Source organism: Talpa occidentalis, unplaced genomic scaffold (genome assembly GCF_014898055.3).
Source record: "Talpa occidentalis isolate TD23 unplaced genomic scaffold, MPIMG_talOcc4v2.1 talOcc4.4, whole genome shotgun sequence".
In the NCBI taxonomy this organism is placed as follows: domain Eukaryota; kingdom Metazoa; phylum Chordata; class Mammalia; order Eulipotyphla; family Talpidae; genus Talpa; species Talpa occidentalis.
In genome coordinates, this window is record NW_023604295.1 from 20,242,912 (window position 1) to 20,262,397 (window position 19,486).

The 19,486-nt window shown below is 40.3% G+C and overlaps 1 protein-coding gene across 4 annotated transcripts in view; it reads right to left on the bottom strand.

Annotated features, from left to right (window-relative positions):
• Positions 1-9,504: 9,504 nt before the first annotated feature.
• The window catches only part of PLD1 (phospholipase D1), a 215,795-nt gene continuing 205,813 nt past the window's right edge, over positions 9,505-19,486 (bottom strand). For all 4 annotated transcript variants that reach the window (XM_037525110.2, XM_037525109.2, XM_037525107.2 and 1 more), the window contains 2 exons: positions 15,662-15,779; positions 9,505-13,357 (listed from right to left, as the gene is read on the bottom strand). In XM_037525110.2, the coding sequence (XP_037381007.1) occupies positions 13,133-13,357; positions 15,662-15,779 (343 nt within the window). In that variant the 3' untranslated portion in view covers positions 9,505-13,132. The remainder of the gene's footprint in view (positions 13,358-15,661; positions 15,780-19,486) is intronic.

Genomic DNA, 19,486 nt, shown 5'->3' on the forward strand with positions numbered 1-19,486 from the left:
AAGCTGTAGAAACTCAGATAAGGTTGAATAATTTATTTTGTGTCCCACATTATGGGACAAATTCAGCCTCGGTGACTTTGTTTCCCCTCAGATTCTTAATGCTCATTTATAGCTCTCTTTGGATGCGTTTGTACCAAACAGTATTTTTGTTTCAATAAATAAAATATGGCATGGTTTAATTTACATTCTTTCTATTTTTTTCTAATAAAAATGATTGTTTTCCCATTGTATTGCTAAAACAAAAAAAGAATTCCAAAACCTTAAAAAAACACAAACAAAATTCTAAAGCCTTTTTGTCTTCTTAATCAGTGATTTCTAGTATTGTTTTTAAGATTTTGGAGATTTTGCAATTAAAGGAAGGTATGTACTTCTGGAAAACAGTTATCACACAAATATTCAACTCATGCAAAGAGCAGAGCAAAATACAAATCTCTACCTGGGGAATAAAGAAATAAAAAAAGGACCATAATGTACAATATACATAGTGGATTTCCTTTAACATGAGCACGAAGGTCCCTGCTTCTTAGTACTTATGCTCAGTATAGTCTCCTCCCACACTGAGTTAGGTGAGTGGCACAACCAATTGGATATTGTTACAGTGACAATTTGTGGCTTCCAAGGCTAGGTCATAAAAGACATGTGGCTTCTTCTTTGCTCTCTCTTGGATCACTCACTGAGAGGGAAGCCTACTTCCATGTCCCGTGGTTACTCAAGCAAGTACAGTATTAAGATTTTTGTGCAGCATGTATGGGGTGGTGTGGAGTTGTAGGAATCATGTGTCAATCTTTGTAAAACGATGTGTGATATGTGTTATCGTATAACTTTAAATATAATGCTTAAACACAAGAAATTAGACTTACATTTATCTACATGGTGCGATATTAAAAACCGTGCTTTGCTAGAAGTAATACCAGTTATATAAATAAAACTTTCTCAAACAAAACACATTTTATATGTAAAATATACTTAACACATTTCAAATTAAAAGATGTCTGAAAATACATAAAACAGCTGGCCTTAGGGAAGAAGGAGAAAATGCATGGGATATGGAAATAAGATTCAGTAAATTAGACAAAAGGGAGAATCATAATGCGTCTTAGGCTGAGGAATGCAATCTACTCAAACCTCTACTAGAAGTCAAAAACTAAAGTAAAAAGAGAAAGGATATGGAAAATGATCCAGTTGTTGAAAAGAGAGGGTGTACGAAAGAGTGATAGACAAGGAAGCGTTGCATCCAATGATACCCCAAACCAGTTTCAAAATAAAGAGGAGTCTGTGACACAGATTTGGCTTGTTCTAGGCCTGAAAGAATTGGTGGGATGGGGGAGGGTGATTTAAACTGCCAATAAGAAATTGCTGATTTGTCTTCTACCTTGGGATCCCTATATCTTTTTCTAGAAAATGCATTGAAATGTAAAATTCCTATGAATGAAGAAGACTTTGCAGATTTAGAAAATAGTCTATTTTAAATCAATTTGCTTTTTGTTGAAGTAATGCTGGCTTATAACATTATACTATTCAGATGTAGAGGTTTACACCTCTTCAGATGCATGTTATCATAACACACCCACCACCAAGGCACCACTAATCTACCAAAATCCATTGGGTCCCCTCCCCCTTTTGTTTGCCACCTCCTACCTTCTCCCCCTGGTAGCTTTACTTTACTTTTACTTTACTTTTACTGAGATTTCTGGGGTTTGTTTTTATTTGTTTTGTCTGTTTTTTTGTTTTCTTTCTTTATTTCCACATGTGAGCAAAATCATCTGGTATTTGTTTTTATCCTTCTGACTTATTTCACTTAGCATTATTCCCACCAGTTCCACTCATGTTATTGCATATGTTAAGATTTCATCATTTTTTATAGCTGACTAGTTTTCCATTGTGTATATATACCACATCTTCTTTATCCACTCATCTGTCATTCAGCAATTTGGTTGTATCCATAACTTAGTTCTTGTAAATAGTGCTGCAGTGAACATAGGAATATATGGCTTTCCCCATATTTTTCTACCACCTTTATCAAAGGGTACTACTATTCCCTTCTTCCTCAAGTCCCTTTTTGTATCACCCAGCACTATCCATGACACTTCCACGCTCTGGCTAGAAGCCACCAGGAAAGGTTGGAAAGAATCTCTAACCTCCCAAGTTTAGTTTTGAAACCACATTTATTTACTCTTCACCAGTCTGGGAAATGAATATTGGTTCCCCAGCCTGCCACCCTCTGCTGTCATCAACAGCTGATGGGTTTTTTTTTAGCTCAGGTTTTGATAAGGTGAAAGAACAGTCACTAGGGGTACTCAGACATGCCGGCTCTCAAAGTCCTTGGTAGTTAAACTTGGAGAAATGCCACATGAAGATACTTGTAAGCACATCTGATCCCTCAGAATGAATTGCTTTCTTTTCCTATAACTGCTTTTGCTTTTAAAACTTGAGGAGGTTTTAAGGCTCTCATTTGGTCATCCTTGCAATACATTTTGGTCTATTTTGGAATCTGAGAACTGGAACAAAAAAAAAAACATTGCATTCAGTGCTTACCTTGGTTGTTGTGCTGCTGCTTCTCGAGATATTCAGTAAGGGATAAGAAGGAACTCTGGGTGCACAGCAGATTCCAAAAACTGGTGGGTTTAGGTTGCTGTTCTTCCACTTTTCTCCTCAGAACATTTTAATGCTGAGATATGGATGCATGCTAAAATAAAAACAATCCACTGTGTTGTGTAAGGTTTTTTTTTTTTAGTGTTTATGTAAAATCACCTTTTGAAGTATCAACTATCCAACCTGAAAAGCAATCAGTGTTTCCATTAATCTTTTTTGGGGGAAAAGCTTTGTTATAAGGATTTAACATCTTGTAAGTAAAGGTTAACATACCAATATTCCATAAGCAGCCTCTTTATTGTCAGGCCATTGCCTAATTTTAATCTAACAAAAAATATGGGTGTTAATATTTAAGAAAAAGAAAGAATTATAATTGACTCTGAAAAATATGAGTTTGAACTGTGCACATCCACTTATTAGCAGGTAAACACCACACAGAGAAATTAACAGAAGACAACTTCATGGAGAAGACCACTTCTGGGTCAGTACCCAATGATGAGGAAAATATAGAAGTAGTCCTAGAAAATAAACTAATATTGGACAATCTGACAGGTTTTGATTGCTCAAAACTGTTTATTATGACATGGACCCTCCTGTACTAATGGCACTGAGACTAAAACAAATGGTGGGAAAAGGATTGATACTGTCTAGGAACATTTTTTAGAATGAAAATCACAAAAGACAGACAAAATATTTGATGTACTTCCATAAAAGTATATTAATATGCCTGTCTCTCCCACTTTTCCTACCAGCTCCCCGAAATCTTCATCCTCTGCTATCCTGAGGCAGAAAGCACAACCCCTTCTCCTGCCCCTCCTTAGCCTGCTCAAGGAAGACAAGGATAAAGACCTGATGAAGGTCCACTTAATAAATAATAAACACAAAAACTGTGTCAATCAACTCTTTATGTTATTGGTAATACTTCTGGTCACCAGCAGACTTTTAGTAGTTCAGTTTCTGGGGAATCAAAAGTTATGCAGATTCGCTACTTCCCTCTCCCATCTGTTCAGTGGTCAAATGTACTATGTCATTGTAGCAAGGCACAGAGCAAGTTCTCTATGATCTGGGCCGATGGGTAAAGGAGAGGTCTGGAACCCTCAGTGGCTTTTCCAGGCTTTTATTAATCTTTTTACATCATTTGTAGTGTGGCATCCAGGTACATGGCAGGTGGGGTGCTGGGGGGGCTGGAGTCTTCAGTCTTTCTGTGATCTCTAGAGTTCTCTCGCAGGTTGTTCTCTGCTGTCTCTGCTTCTCTGCTGCTGCCATTGCTGCTTCTATCACTGCTGGTGTCCCCGTGACACTGCCCTTATAGGCTCAGTCTCTCAGCCGAGGTGCACACACTTATGCACACCCAAACCCTACTCCAGGTGTCTGCCATCAGGCATGCGTGCAAGCCCATAGAGTCTATCATTAATACTAATGGCAGGAGGGCAGAAAATCCTGACCATTTTCACTTACCCTACAGTCATGAAAAATCAGAGGCCCATTCTAGGGTGCGCTGTTGATACCCCACTGTATTAGCCCTTAGTCCACTTGGGAGTTCATTCACAGCCCAGAGGGCAGTTCCCCCACACTTTGCACCTATAGGTTCTCTCTGCCCCTTTCTGACCCAAGGCAGCTAACTTGAGTCTGCTGTGGGCATTCCAGAAGAATTGGGATTTTGTTGTAGAGCAACCCTGATACAAAACAGGGTGCCTGACTGTGGGTCCTCACCCGCGCGCTTAAAAGGACTTATCAATGCTCTACTGCAGGCACACGCGAAAGGTTAATAAAAGGTTTATTTACAAGGGAAGGGGAAATGAGGAAACGTACAGCTCAGGGAGAAAAGTGGGAGACAAAGTTTTAAATGAGTCCTACCCGGTCCGCTGATCAGGAATCCCAAAATGGCACTCTGAGAGCTGGCTGCAAGCCAGGAGCAGTGAAGCCAGGAGGCGAGTGATCAGCGAGCCCCTCCAAGGCCCACGTGTTTGGTTTTTATATCCAACCTGGCTGCCCAACTCCACCCTCAGGTCCCAGCCACCCTCCCTTTGGTGGTGATGGGATTTGTCTTTCCCAATGTCTTGATGGCTTTAGTCTGGAGTGGGGGTGGGGGTCCACAAAGCCTGTATGGGATTAACTCAGGACATCATTTCCCCCTAACAATTTGACCGCGTTCAACTAATGAGAAATGGTAGTTTGTGAATAAAGACTGCAGCCTGCCCACTCTCAGTCCTCGGAGCCCTGTGGCCTTCCATGGCCATGCTACCACATTCTAGCTATTGGGAATGGTGGGGACTCCGGTGCTCTGGAGAGTACATGCAACATTCAGTGGACAGATTTTCAGCACCAGCAAGAACTGATACAATGTGGCCTGTTGCTTCTAGGCCTTTTTTTTTTTTTTTCCCATAAAATATAGAAAACCAAAATATTATGTGAAATTTCTTAATTTTTATATTTGGCAACTAATTTACAATGTCAAACAATATGATGTAGTCCAAAGAAACACGTCCTTGGGCAAAATGCAGACTGTGAGTTTTGAATTTACAACCTCTGCATCAGAGTATAACAAAATTTAGAATAACAGAGATCTTCATTCTCCAAATAAAGTGGAAAGAATTTCGGAATTTTACCTTCTCTCTTTGGCTTGTGGGGCATCAGTTCATGCCTTTTGGTTTATTTCTCTGGTGCAGGAGATCAACAATGAAAGCACAACAGGATTAGGAGGAAACAACCCTATTGTCCTACCTCCTGAGACACCTCTTTCTCTGGCCGCCCTCCCTTTGATCTTCTGGAAGTATGAAAATAAGTGTGGGCTGTGGTGGGTGTGGGCATGGGGGGCGGTGGTGTCGTCTCCATTCAAGACACCTGGACTCACTTTCAGAGAGTAAATGAAAGGCATCTGCTGTGGCTAGCACTGATATGATAGAAAACACCTATATGTGAAGGCCTTGTGCTTTTACCTGGGTATTTCATTGACCTTCATGAGTGAGGCCTTCATACCATGTGTTTGAAGGCCTCACAGTTTCTTTCGCTTAGGAAGTCTGGTGGCAAGTACTTACTGGTGGCAAGTAGCAGGACCCTACTTTTAGGTGAGCTTGAATACAGTGCAAAACTTTCTGTAGGTGTGAGAAATCTCAGGGTGAGGCCAGAGACACAGAGGATGAAAGAATTCATCAGAGGCAGAGCAGAGCACAGAAAAAAGAGCATTTATTGAAATGCACTGCTAAGAGAAGCAGCAAGCATGATGGGAGAGGTCTGTGCATGAAAGAGGATTTGAAGCTCTCTTTTATATGCGGTTTTCACAGGCTTTCTAACCTGAGATGCCAGTTTGCACCAGTTATCTACTGGGATGTCTGCTCTCGGGTGCTGGTCTTTGACACAGAAACATGTCTTGGCCTCTACTTCTGCATTCCTGAAGCTGGGCTGGTATTTCTGGTCATGGTGGTCGGTTTAATCTTGTCCCAAGGCAACCTTATCAATTTCCTTATTTGGTCAAGACTTCCAAACCTTTCTGCTGGGCAAGGAGTGGGTCTTGGATTTTAACCTTATTAAATTGTACCCCAACATTTTCCCATTGGTACTTGCTGCTCATTTGCTCACATGGACCTGAGGGCTGTATAAGGCTCCACAGCTTGGAACGGGGGAAAAGGCACTGTCAAGGCCATGGTTAGGCCCGAACATTGGAATTTGTTCATCTCTCCAGAGTACCAGCTAGAGGACTAGCGAATGAGCAGAAGCATGTTGCATGAGGGGGCCCTGCCAACAAAGTCACCACTGTTAGCTATTGTTACTATTGTTATTGGTAGTCATCATTATTGTCTCAAGATTCCCACTCTGGTGTCCTTAATGCTAGTATTTATCACACCCCGGGCTTTGCTGTTCTCTCCCACTTGGCAAATTTCCCACACTTGCACCCAACTGTCTCTTATTTCAGCTACGTTCTTATTTTGGGAATGGAAGTAGCTTTACACTTCCATGCACTGAAATGTAGGTATACTGGGAGCAGTAGGGAAAGCTGAGAGTCTAACAGACCCCCATGGGGCCCACAACCAGTGTGTGGGGTTGGGTTCCACAGATGCATTTCAGACTCTAGCTCAGACTTGTAGCACACTGGCTTCAAATTCTCGTGTGCAGGAAAAGGGAGCTTATTTTCAAATTGACTTCACACTTTTGTTTAATTAATGAATATTTACATGGAAAAAAGCAGTTATGAGATCAGGCACAGAAAGTATTGATTGTGAAGCAGAAAATGGATACAGGTATTGTTATAGGACACAGGTATTGTTATAGGACACATTTGCGCTTATGGTAGCCAGTGCCATAGGGAAGCCCAATTTCCCCATGGGGCTGACTAACCACGGATGGCTCTGTCCTAAATCACGTTGGGCGCCAAATCTGTTATAGGACAGGGAGAGGGGCAGCCCAAAACCCCGCAAACCTGCCTATTCTAAATGGGTTCTGCCATCTGCCGCATCAACACAAAACATATGAGACTTTAATGGGAAGGAACTTTAATTAAACTAGGAAACAACACAGGTAAGGCAAAGAGTCTAGTTTCTAAATGAAAGCACCCAAAGTTACCCATCCCCTCGTGGGTAAAAGTCCATCCATATGGGATTGGCCCAGAACAAGGCCCCAAAGCCTGCCACAAGTCTAAAGCATCTTCCAGTGGGGACCCACAGAAAAGGGTCACAAACAACCAGACAAGCCCGGAAGGAAAAGAGCAAAATCAACATCCAGATAAAAGCTGCCATTGTCACCTCCCCACGGGTCTCACCCACATCTGTGTCACCCAGTCCACGACCAAAAGACAAGCGCAGTTTTTTCACGTGTCTCTAGGCTCCATGCGCCTCCTCCAGGTCTCCTTGCTCCATCCTGCTTCCTTCCTCAGTCTCTTCTGCAGCTTCTCCTTTTCCTGCTCAGCTCCACCCTTCCTTGGGTGGGGCAGGGAACCTCCCCCTTTCCTGGGGACCACCCTGTTACAGTATCATTTCCAATGCTGCTAAAAAGGAATATTCAGGGCCTCCCCTGGTGGTGCAGTGGGTTGAGCACAGCGCTTTGAAGCTGTCCACAGCCTCTGCAGTACCAGTTCGATTCCTGGCTGGCCAGGGAGATGCCCACCTGGTGTGGCAGACCTCTCTGTCTCGCCTGCTGCTCCCCTCAGGAGTGTACTTCGTTCCTTCTGCCAGTTCTGCTCCCCGCTCTGTGTCTGGTGAATTCTCTCACCCTCCCACGCCTCTGGCCTGTACCCAGTGCTTGTATAAATAAATAAATCTTTAAAAGAAAAGAAAAGGAATATTCAAGGAAACTGAGTTTCCTGAATTCACAATTCTTATTCTAATTAAAAGCCCTTTGGCTTATCCATCCTCATTTACATAGCACTTTAGTAACAAACATTATCACCATGCTTGCCTCTTGAGTGTTCATCTGGGAGAAGCCTGCTGTAGCTGACAGTATTGTTCCAGAACGTAAAAACAGGTGATTTTCATTCCTGAAAGCATTTGACCTTATTCTTAAATCATTCTATTATAGAACATTGGGCTCTGGGATAGGGAGACTTGAAAATCCTATTTTTTGAAGAGATTCAAGTTTTCCCAAATCTGGTTGAGGCACTCTGCTCTGATATTCTCTGCTCTCTGTAGAGGGTCAGCAAGCTTTTCTTTTCTTTTTTCTTTTTTAAAAAGATTTATTTATGCATACAAGAGCTAGGTGGGTTACAGGCCAGAGGTGTGGGAGTGGGGAGGGTGAGAGGATTCACTAGAGACAGAGTGGGGAACAGAACAGTCAGACTGACTGAAGTACATTGCTGAGGGGAGCAACAGGTGAGTCAGGAAAGGGGTCCGCTGCACCATGTAGGTAGCTCCCTGGCCAGCCGGGGATTGAATTTGTGCTGCAGAGGCTCCTTAGTTTGAGTCTTAACCTCTTATGCCACCAGGGAGGCCCAGCAAGCTTTTCTTAAAGATTGTAAATATTTTAGTATTTGTGAATTATATGAATTGAAGTCATGTCCAATAAATGGACATGGCTGTGCTCAAACAGCTTTGTAAAAACAGGAGTCCCAATCTTAGTCTGTCAAATCCTGAGGTAAAGATGAATATAGGTAGGATCCTGTGTTCTGTCGAGAATATTTGAATATTCTCAATGGATGTTCAGAAGATGGTTTAGTATTTGGTTCTTATGTCAGAGAGATATGTACTCCAACTATAAAACTTTGGTATGAACTTTTACATTGGTTAGAAGAATTTAAGTACTTTTGGTCCAAACCATTTTATGTGAAGATTCCAAGGAGGTATATTCTGGGTTTGGATTAGGGTGGATATGTAGAAGGCTATGTTACATTTCCTAGATTCAAGCAGAACTAGCATTACATTCACTTAAATGCATTTGTCTAGAATAAAGTGACCAGTGGCCAACGCTTGGGAATAAATAAATAAAGAGAAAGTAAGCCTTCATTTTGGTGTAATTGCTACCCCAGTCTGACTTTAAAACTTTAAAATCATTAGTTTGACAACTTTCATTTACCCTATGCTTGCTGACCTTTTGTTTCTAGCTTAAAAATTAAAATTGTCTAAAGGAAGAATAAAATAATCATCCATATGATATTAAGCCACATAATTTTTGGTTCTTTTCATCCTTTCATCTAGTCAAATTAGCATCTCACATGTGAATTAAGCGCCATGAAGGATTTTCTTATGGTATCTTCCCCCATTAGAAATAATGTAAAACCATTGATTCTTTACCTGAAACTTTTTGATAGATGCTGATGAATTCATTTTTCAGTGAATTTCTAGATCAATAATTTCTCAAGGACTGTGCCTGGGTAAAACCCATTTTTGACCTCCAAACTGCCAGTAGTAATTGGCCTCAGAGGATCTTCCAATGAATGAAAAATGTATTCCTAAGCAAACTTGAAATCCTTCAGCATTTGCCCATTTTATACAAGAGACAGTGGGGAGAGACAAGAAGACATGAAGTGTCTTCTTCACCCCGATATAGAGAGTGACAGGCATCGGAAAATTCTCAAGTACCAGACAGATGAGTGGTGTTAAAAAGGATTACCTTGGTAAAGAAATGACAATATTTTGTCAGTCACTTTTAAGGTGAATTAAACAGAAGATTTATTGTAGAGGCCTAATTTTGTTCCAGAAAACTTTTTCTTGTCCTCTGAAATGGTTTACATATTAAGGAGGTATTCTGGCTGGAGATGCAGATTGAAGGAGTAACAAATGAGACGATGAGACGATGAAGAGAGAAGTAGAAGTTCTTTGTGACAGACATAAAATCTGCTTTGTGTGGTCTTATATCTGCAAAATTGCTTCTCACTGTTTTCTTCTGGAAGACTGTAATTCATGATATATGATAATTTTCCACATTATTACACAGATTAACTGTTAGGTTTTTTGATATGTATCAACAAAATTTTCCCCAAAGGTGCTATTAAAATAAAACCCTTATTTTGTTTTACTGTATGTCATTCAGTTATTTAAGCATCAACTTTCCAGACCATTCTATAATGTATTTCACAACATCCCAGTGAAAGAGTGAGTTGCTGGGCAGACACTTGCTACAGAGCCAATGTCTGTACCAGACTTGGTATGTTCAGAGGATCCTCTCACTAAGATTGGTGAACCTGTATACTTTTAATAGGCTATGATGACTTTTTACCCTGTATTTCATATAATCTCAGACATTTTCCCTCTTGAAAATAAAAAATTATTATAACGATTATCAGACTGTGAGATATAGCATTTATAGACATTTCAAAATATTATAGTGAACTCGAAAGGCTGAACAGATTCATTATAGTTTTTCAAGGTTTTGAATTACATTTTGAAGTTTATATCAGGCATTGTGATATTAAAGATAAATTATTTGAACTTGTATTGGTAGTAGCGTTGTCAGACAACGCAGGTCATTAGACCAGACAGTACATCTCGTGTCCACACGCCATATGAGTTTTGTAGAATGCTGCATTATGTAAACTGCTATTGCAAAACAGGCAATTAATGCACTGAATTTTCCATAAAATCCATCTAAGTAAATCTTGTGGCTTCTCATATTTGGGGATGAGCACCTTGCCTTTTAGAAGAGGCAGTAGAGAAAAAAAAATTCCACAGAAACCAGCAGTGTCTATGGCTGAAACTCCTTAAGTTTTTCATTTCTCTAGCTCTCTTCTCCATCTTGTTTATTCATCCAACATTTACTGAGTAGCTCCTATGTGCCAGGCATTGTTCTAGGCCCTGGGCATAGTCTGCAAGTGAAAGTCCCTGACCTGGGAGATTTATATTCTAGTAGGGAAACATGGATAAGCACAAATGCATAATATCACCAGATATAAATGGTTCCAAGATATCCTGCCGAATATCTCTACTTGCTGCATCTTCTCATTTAGGGGCAATGATGAAGTGAAAAACATCAATCATGGACTGCATTTTTGAGACAGTTTCATTAGTCTCAATCCTACCATCTGAAGTTGGGTAAACTCAAGTGTACTTCAGCCGTTTGGGTCTCATTTAATCATCTGTACAATGCAGATTAAGTGATTTTTGGATTAAGTGATTTTTTTAAAAGAGAATGGGTCTTTTCATGCTTTTAATAGTTTTATAGAGGCATCTCGTCAAAGTTGAGAGCCACTTTGTTGACTTCTATATTTTTAAAAAGTGGGGGGCCCAGTGGACTGTGGTGGAGGATTATTGGTGGTGGCTATGGTGTGCTAACTGCATGCAGAGATGTGAACCTGGACCTCTAAATCATATACAGTGTTGTAAACCCATGTTATCTCAATAAAAAATGACAGAATTAAAAAAGATGAGAAATCCTTGGCTATTCCATACACATACAACATTTTCAATACCAATCTAAACTTCTTTCATAAATAGCAAATATCTCAGTCATCTGATAATTTATCCATAAATAAAAGCACATTTATTTCAATTGTTGGTTACATGATCCCACCTCATTTGTGAAATGCAAAATGTGTTTTCTCTACTAGCTATGATCCTATCTTGGATGTGACACTGTCTCTCTCCTGTTAACCCAGATCACCAACTTTGAGTTCTGTTTAGCCTTCCCACGGCACTATTAGCTCCATGAAAACAAGGGTTGGGGCCTCACTTTTTTTGAAGAAAAACCCAAATGAGATTCCATGTAGGTAATCCACAGACATGTAATCATGCCACGCATGCCATGTTTGAAGGGTACAGGTCATTTGAGAAACATATTAGCTCCTCAGGCTATAGGAACAGTTGTCTTAGTAAAATTAGAGCTACGATACACCAAATGATATGCTAACATCCAAAAAGGGGAAATACATTTCCAGAACAATTCACAGACAATAGGACAAAGTGAATTAATAAATATTCTCACCTCGTCAGAAGCCTTGGTGGAATGTTAATATATATTAATGATGACTAATTATTAATAATACAAGCAAAGTAGCATATATTTTATAATTAGTTAATAGTTTCCTAAAGAAGATAAATAGTTTATAAATAGATAATAGATTAATAGTTTCCTAAAGAAGATAAAAGTAGCTGGAGAGTTGAATGTCAACTAAGGTTAGACTTATTAACTTGGTAGGAGTGGAGTGATGAAGGCACTGATTCTCTTGCAAGACAAATTGCTTTTCTGGTTTGATTTTGAAATATGGAAACTCAAATTTCAATCAATCCAGCAGCTAAAGATGACAGGAAATTTTATGAGACTAGAAGGAATCTTCCTTTCTTATCTGGATCAGATCCTACCACCCCCTTGGAGGTTTCTGAAGGCCGCATGTTCTGCCTTTGAGTTTTGTCATTTACTTTGTAATAAAATATCCTATACATATTTTCAAATTTGATCAGTGGGTCCTATCAAAAGGATACATCTTGTCAGTGTCTTTGAAGACACAATTAAATCTCTGCCTCAACAACTGAATTTAATTCCTTCCTGTTGCTCTGTGGTGTCAAGATATACAGTGTCAATGTTATCAGAAGAGCCTGACACGGGCTGCTGGGTTCCCAATATCTGGCCTGTCCTTCCAGTCACTGGAATAGTGACCACATCCTACAGGACCTGAGGTCAAAGCAGCCCAAGTTACCCTGAAGAACCTTGAAGGACTATCACAGCATCTTCTAGCAATAAACTCTCTCAAACAGTTCTGTATGGACCATGAGATGAGGGCAGGTCTGCAGACATGAGCTGCATAAATGAAGGTCAGAGATGAATAAGGAGGTTCAGATGACTTTTAGCAACCTAGACCACAGTTAAAGTTAAATTCTTGTTAGCAAAGGAAATGCACTTTGGTGCACAGCATGGCGTCTGAGTATGTGTTTAAGTTGTTGAGTGTGTGCTATCAAGAAGTACTCAGTCCCCTTTTCATAAGGACAGGGTCAGGAACGACAGCCCTGCTGATGTTGTGTGTCCTTACAACAGCAAGATTGCAGGGCTGCCTGGCAATCCAAAGGCTCCATGCTTGGGTACAAGAGTGCATGGGCACTGAGTTTGGATGTTAGGTCTCCAGAAAATCACTGTGTGCAGTGTACTCTTCAGGAAGTCCTTGAGTTGCAAACAAACACAGCTCTTAAGTCCAAACCTCCATAGGCACGATGGCTTCTTTAGTTCCAACAGAAGGTAGCAGGCTTTCTGTAGCCAAGAAATAAAAGGGGAATTGAACCAAGAAGCCGCGGATCTTTTTCAGTTCTTCCTCAGCTCGAACGGGATCTTCCTTTGCTAGTATGGGCTTGTTGATGAAGTCTCTCAGCTGAATTAAATTGTGTACTTCGTCACTGGGGAGGCACCGGAACACCTGATTCAAACACAAACAGGAAACTGAGTGATAAATTCAAAAGGAAGCATATCCTCTTTATGAAAGATTCCTATTCCAACAGACAACACTTTTGTTTTAGGAAACATGTATTAGTTTTATGTTACAGCATAAATCTGATTGAAGAATTGTTTCAAACTGCTAGATTTGCTTCCATTGAAATCATGGCTTGATCTGTATGTGGGATATACATAAGCCATTAACCCAGGACAAAGTCAAGCCTTATGGTATTGAATTTCATTGATGTTACTCCACATTAAGGTTAATTTTTTTTACAAAATAGTCATCTCTGAATTCACTGGATGTACTGATCTAAGAGGAAACTTACATATTTTCTCTAACTTTTTGTTTTGAAAAATGGTCAAAACTGTACTTTCATTAGTGTTATCAGTTGTGCACTTATTTTGCTCAGTTGTTTCAATTTTCAATTAAAAGAAGTTTCAGATATTGCGTCACTTCACAATACTTTGTGTGTGTGTTTGTGTGTGTGTGTGTGTGTGTAGGGTAGGTAAAGTATCAGGCTTTTCTGCCCTCCTACCATTGGGCTTAATGGTGGATCCTTGTGGCACTGAATGTGTGCCTGATGGCAGATACCTGGAATAGGGTGTGGGCATGCATAGGTGGGCACACCTGGGCTGAGGGACTGGGCTTATAAGGGTGGCACAGCAGAGTGCAGTGTGATGGTGTGGTGTCAAAGATGGAGGAGTGCAGCGGAGAGTGACGGAGTGCAATGGAGTACCGGGACTACAGAAGCATGAAGACAACAGGTCTGGCTGCGTGAGAGTGTGTGTGTGTGTTTGCGTGAGTGTGTGTGTGTGTGTGTGTGTATTGGGTTATAGGCCAGAAGTGTGGGGAGTGCTCTCATCAGAGACAGAGTGGGGAGCACAACAGGTGGATCAACTGAAATACACTGCTAAGGGGAGCAGCATGTGAGACAGGAGAGGCCTGCTGCACCATATGTGGGTTAGTTCCCTGGCAGGGGATCGAACTCAGGCCGCAGTGGTGAGAGCGCTAAGACTTAACCCCTAGGCCACCAGGGAGACTTCCTCAACATATTTTTCCTAAAAATAAGACCATGTACTTAAATAACCACAACATCATTCTCTGGATTTAGAAAAATCCATTGTGTGTCATATAAGATATAGTTCACATTCAGATTTATTTGTTATTCCAAAAATGTCTTTTATATATATTACCTCCACCCCCCATAAAGAGGCTGGGCACAGCAGATCAAATATAAAGCCCCATAGACAGTTGTCATGATTCATGAGGAATAGTGAAGCCGCCATTGTAGAAGGGACTCTGGAAGTCATGAAGGAAAACTCACTCTTCCCCAATTTCTGATAGATGGTCAATGGATCTCAGTTTAAATATTTTCTATGACAGGAATCTGGCTACTTAATGGAGTAACCTGTTACACTGTGGGACAACTCTTAACTTTTGTATGTTCTTTATCATAACCAGTGGATATAACTTAGCAGAAGATGCATTTGGCCTTCCTAACAAATGGAATTGGTTTCAAAACACCTCTCCCAAATTAGAGCTATTAATAAAGGAAATTACTCATTATTAATAAATTTCATTATAAGAATGGAAACCACTTACCATACAGTAAGTGCTAAATACATTTAACAGATTATTCTCTATTCTCATAATCACCCTAGCGAAAAATCACTCCCAATTTGTAAAAGAGAGGTTCAGAAAGTCAAGTCACTATACGTGGTGATATCAACAGCGATTTGGTGAGCTGTGAGCTGGATAGAACCTTGATCTGACTCACTTTTTGGTACCATATGCTTCTTTAAAATATTAACTATGATGTTTTTTGATACTGTTTTTTAAGCGTCTACAAAAGGCATTTTACCATAATTTAGAGGTGTGTTTTTTTTTTTTTTAATTTTTTTTAACATTTATTTATTTATTTATACAAGCACTGGGTACAGACAGAAGCACGGAAGGGTGAGAGAATTCACCAGAGCCAGAGCAGGGAGCAGAGCAGGAAGATGATGAAGCACACTGTTGAGGGGAGCAGCGGGCGGCAGGAGAGGTCTGCGCACCATGTGGGACCCTCACCCGGTGGCCGGGGACCGAAATGGCACTGCAGAGGCTGCGGGCAGCTTCGCAACCCAGCGCTCAACCACTGCGCCACTGGGGAGGCCCAGTGTGTTGGTTTTTTTTACACTCATGAAGAATACTGTGTACAAATAACTTGCAGAAATAATTATGTGCTTTTGTAATGATATTCCAGTTAAAAAAAAAAAAAATGGGAGAATTATGTAAACCTACCTTATCATAAATTGTAGCATTTCGAGCTGCCGTTGAAATCCACACTTCCTTGAAGAATTTGTCACTTACTGGATCCTGAATGTCCTCACTTGGGTCAGAAAGATAACCAAGGACAACCCTGAAACACAAGTGACCTCCAAATTGAGAAATTAAAATAATGCAGTTTGCAGTGGGCATTATTTATACTGGTGATGCAATTCAGTCACCCAACTATAGATATCAACTTACTTTTTTTCAGTTTGTCACTTTAATTTGATTTATTTAGTTCTGTGCTATTGTTTCACATCTTTAACATTTTGACAATACAGGATTTCTCCCTTCAGGTGTGGTCACCTGAGCTCTCCCACCACCAGAGCACCCACCGTCCTCCGCCATAGTTCATTGTGCTCTCCTGCCTTCCACCCCACCCCTGTTCTATTCCCTCCCTTCCTCTCTTGGATGACTCAGATCAAAGGTCAGTTTTCAAGAGTTGGTTTTAAAACTTGTCTTTGGTTTCTCTATATTCCACATCTGGTTTTTATCTTTCTCCTTCTGGCTTATTTTGCATAGCATCATCCTTTCCTACTCCATCCGTGTTGCCTGAACTGGTATGAGCTTATATATATATTTTTGATAGTTGACTCATATTCCATCACATCTTCTTGATTCACTTATCTGTTTTGGGGTATTTGGGTTGTTTCCATAGCTTGGATATTATAAATAGTGCTACACTGAACATGGGGTATAGGATTCCTTTCAAATTAGTGTTTTTGTGTTCTTTGGGTAGATACCTAGGAGTAGAATTGCTGGATTTTATGGCAGATCCATTTTTACTCTTTTGAGGACCATCCATACTGCTTTCCATAGGGACTGAACCAGTCTACAGTCCCACCAACAGTGAAGGAGGGTTCCATTTTCTCCACACCCTCACCAGCACTTGATATTTTTTCTTTTTTTTTTTTAACATACCCTACACACTGCTATGAGTACACCATTACTGCAGTTTAGATTTGCATTTCCTTGATGATAAGTGACGATGAACATTTTTTCATGTGCCTGATGGCCATATGGATGTCTTCTCTGAAGTGTTTTTTTTGCTCTTCTGCCATTTTTTTGGATTGGGTTGTTTGCTTTGTTTTTGTTGAGCTGTGTAAGCTCTTTTTTTTTTTTTTTTAAGATTTATTTACGTTGTGTAGAAGAACTGGGCTGTAGGCCAGAAGTTGGGGGGGGAGGTGAGAGGATTCACCAGAGACAGATTGGGGAGCAGAGGTGAATTCTCTGACCTATACTGCTAAGGGGAGCAGCGGATAAGACAGGAGAGCTCTGCTGCACTATATGTGGGTCAGCTCCCTGGCTGGATCAAACTTTGGCAGTCATGATAGCGCTGAGACTTAACCCCTCAGCTACTAGGGAGGCCCTGTGTAAGCTCTTTGTAGATCTTTGACATCAGTCCCTTATCTGATTTATGGTGTGCAAGTATTTTCTCCCAATCTGTAGGGCGTCTCTTTGTTTTGGATGCTGTCTTCTTTGCTGTACAAATGCTTTTTAATTTGTTGTAGCTCAAGGCCTTTTTCTCACATGCCTGTTAGGTTCAAGGACTATTAAACAGCTTGTGCACTGGATAGAGCAGAGGGGAAAAAGTCCTCAGAAGAACTTTAACTTTTATTTTATCTTATTTTTAATTATTTATTTATTTATACATTAAAAAACTGGGTGGGGTACAGGCCAGAGGTGTGGGGGAGGTGAGAGGATTCATCAGAGACAGAGTGGGGAACAGAACAGCTAGATAGACCAAGATACACTGCTGAGGGGAGCAGCGGGAATGTCAGGAGAGGTCTGCTGCACCATGTGGGTAGCTCCCTGGCCAGGGATTGAACTTGTTCTGCAGTGGCTATGGATAGCTTCATAGGTGCATCTTAACCCCTTGTGCCACCAGGGAGGCCCTGAACTTTGACTTTTATACTGAGTAAAACATATACTTACTGCAGATACTGCATCAGAGGAGTGACAGGATCTGACTCACTTATTAAACAAGCTACTGTACTGAGGATGGACTGTTTGGGGCAAGGGTTAAAACTGGAAGAGCAGACAGGGGCTACTACAGTAATATAGGTAAAAAATGATGGGGGCTTGGAGGGTGGAGATCAAAATCAACATGTTTTACTAATAGAGAAGATATTGATTGAGTATAAAAAAATCAGACATCAACCAAAACTAAAAGGTGTTTGGTTGGAGCAATTAGGACAATGCAGTTGCCATTTGTTGAGATGGGGAATTCTAAGGGTAGAACCAGATTGTGGAGGAAGATCAGGAACTCAATTTGAAACCTGTTGAGACATCTATTAAATATTCAAGTGGCAATGCCATGTAGGCAGTTGGACAAATAACTCTGGAGTTTGAGGAAAAACTTGGCTAGGTGATATAAATTTAATATTTACCCTCATATATAGTCATAAAGCCATGTGACTTTAACTGAGGTTTAAAAAGGGGCATAGGGCCTCCCTGGTGGCCTAGGGTTAAGTCTCAGTGCTATCACCTCTATGGCATGAGTTTAATTCCTGGCCAGGGACTTAACCCACATTGTGCAGCAGACCTCTCCTGTCTCACATGCTTCTCCCCTCAGCAGTATATTTCAGTAAATCCACCTGTTCTGCTCCCTACTCTATCTCTAATGAATCCTCTCACCCCTCAAACCTCTGGTCTGTACCCCAGTTCTTCTATGCAAAAAAAGGAGTATAGACAGAGATGAGGACCCAATGAATCTCAACAGTAGAGGAGCAGCTAGTGAGCAGAGGATGTGATATGTTAGAACTACACAAAGTAGTATATCATGTAGAACTATGATAAATTCAGAGGATAATTAACCACTGGATTTAATGGAGTGGAGGTCATTATAGTATTATCTTCTTTGTAGTTAAATTAATGTAGAATTACATCATCATTTTTAATGGCTCCATAATTTCCATTCATGGGAAATTTATTTAACCAATTATTTTATTTGTGGCACTTTGGGTGGTGTACAGGTTTTATTTACTGCATACAATGCTACAATGAACATAATTTACTCATCACATATAATAGTTGTGAATTTCTATTATTTCACTAAGAAAAATTTTAGAATTAAATTCCTGGGTCAAAGAATAGGCAAAATTTACTGCAAGAATGGCAGTTCCAAATCATATGCTATTAATTAACCGGGCAGGTGCTCCTAATAATTTCCAACATTATCTATCCCTGAAAAATCTTGGTCAGTTTTATAGGGATAAGAGGGCATTTCATTTTTACTATCGGTCTTCACTTATTCTACTATGGAAAAAATCCTTAAAATAAATGTACCTGGCACCACAGTTTCACTAGGATTCTTAGAGTTTTATAGCCTTAAAATTTTATTTCCACATTAAATAATGTCTCCCTCAGACTATAAAGGAATGACTTTAAAAAGGATTTAAGGGGTGATGTTTGTAGTTATATAAGACCCAAAGTTATTAAGACCCAAAGCAAAATTATACTGCATCATATTTGAAGGACAGTTCAAGTTATGACAGTGAGTCAGTTATAATAATTCCTTTCATTTGAGTCAGTGCTAACCAGCTGAACATTGAAAAGAGTATTTCTATGATTTTTCAATTTAGGTAAGAGGTAAGGCAATGTGTACATGAAAATATCAGTTAAGAGCTTACCTGTAGAAAAAAAATGTTTAAATAAGTTTATACAGGGCCTCTCCTGGTGGCACAGGCAGTTGAGTGCTGCGCTGTGAAGCTGTCTACAGTCTCTGTAGCGCCGGTTCAATCCCAGCCAGCCAGGGAGATTCCCACATGGCGCAGCAGACCTCTCCTGTCTCGCCCG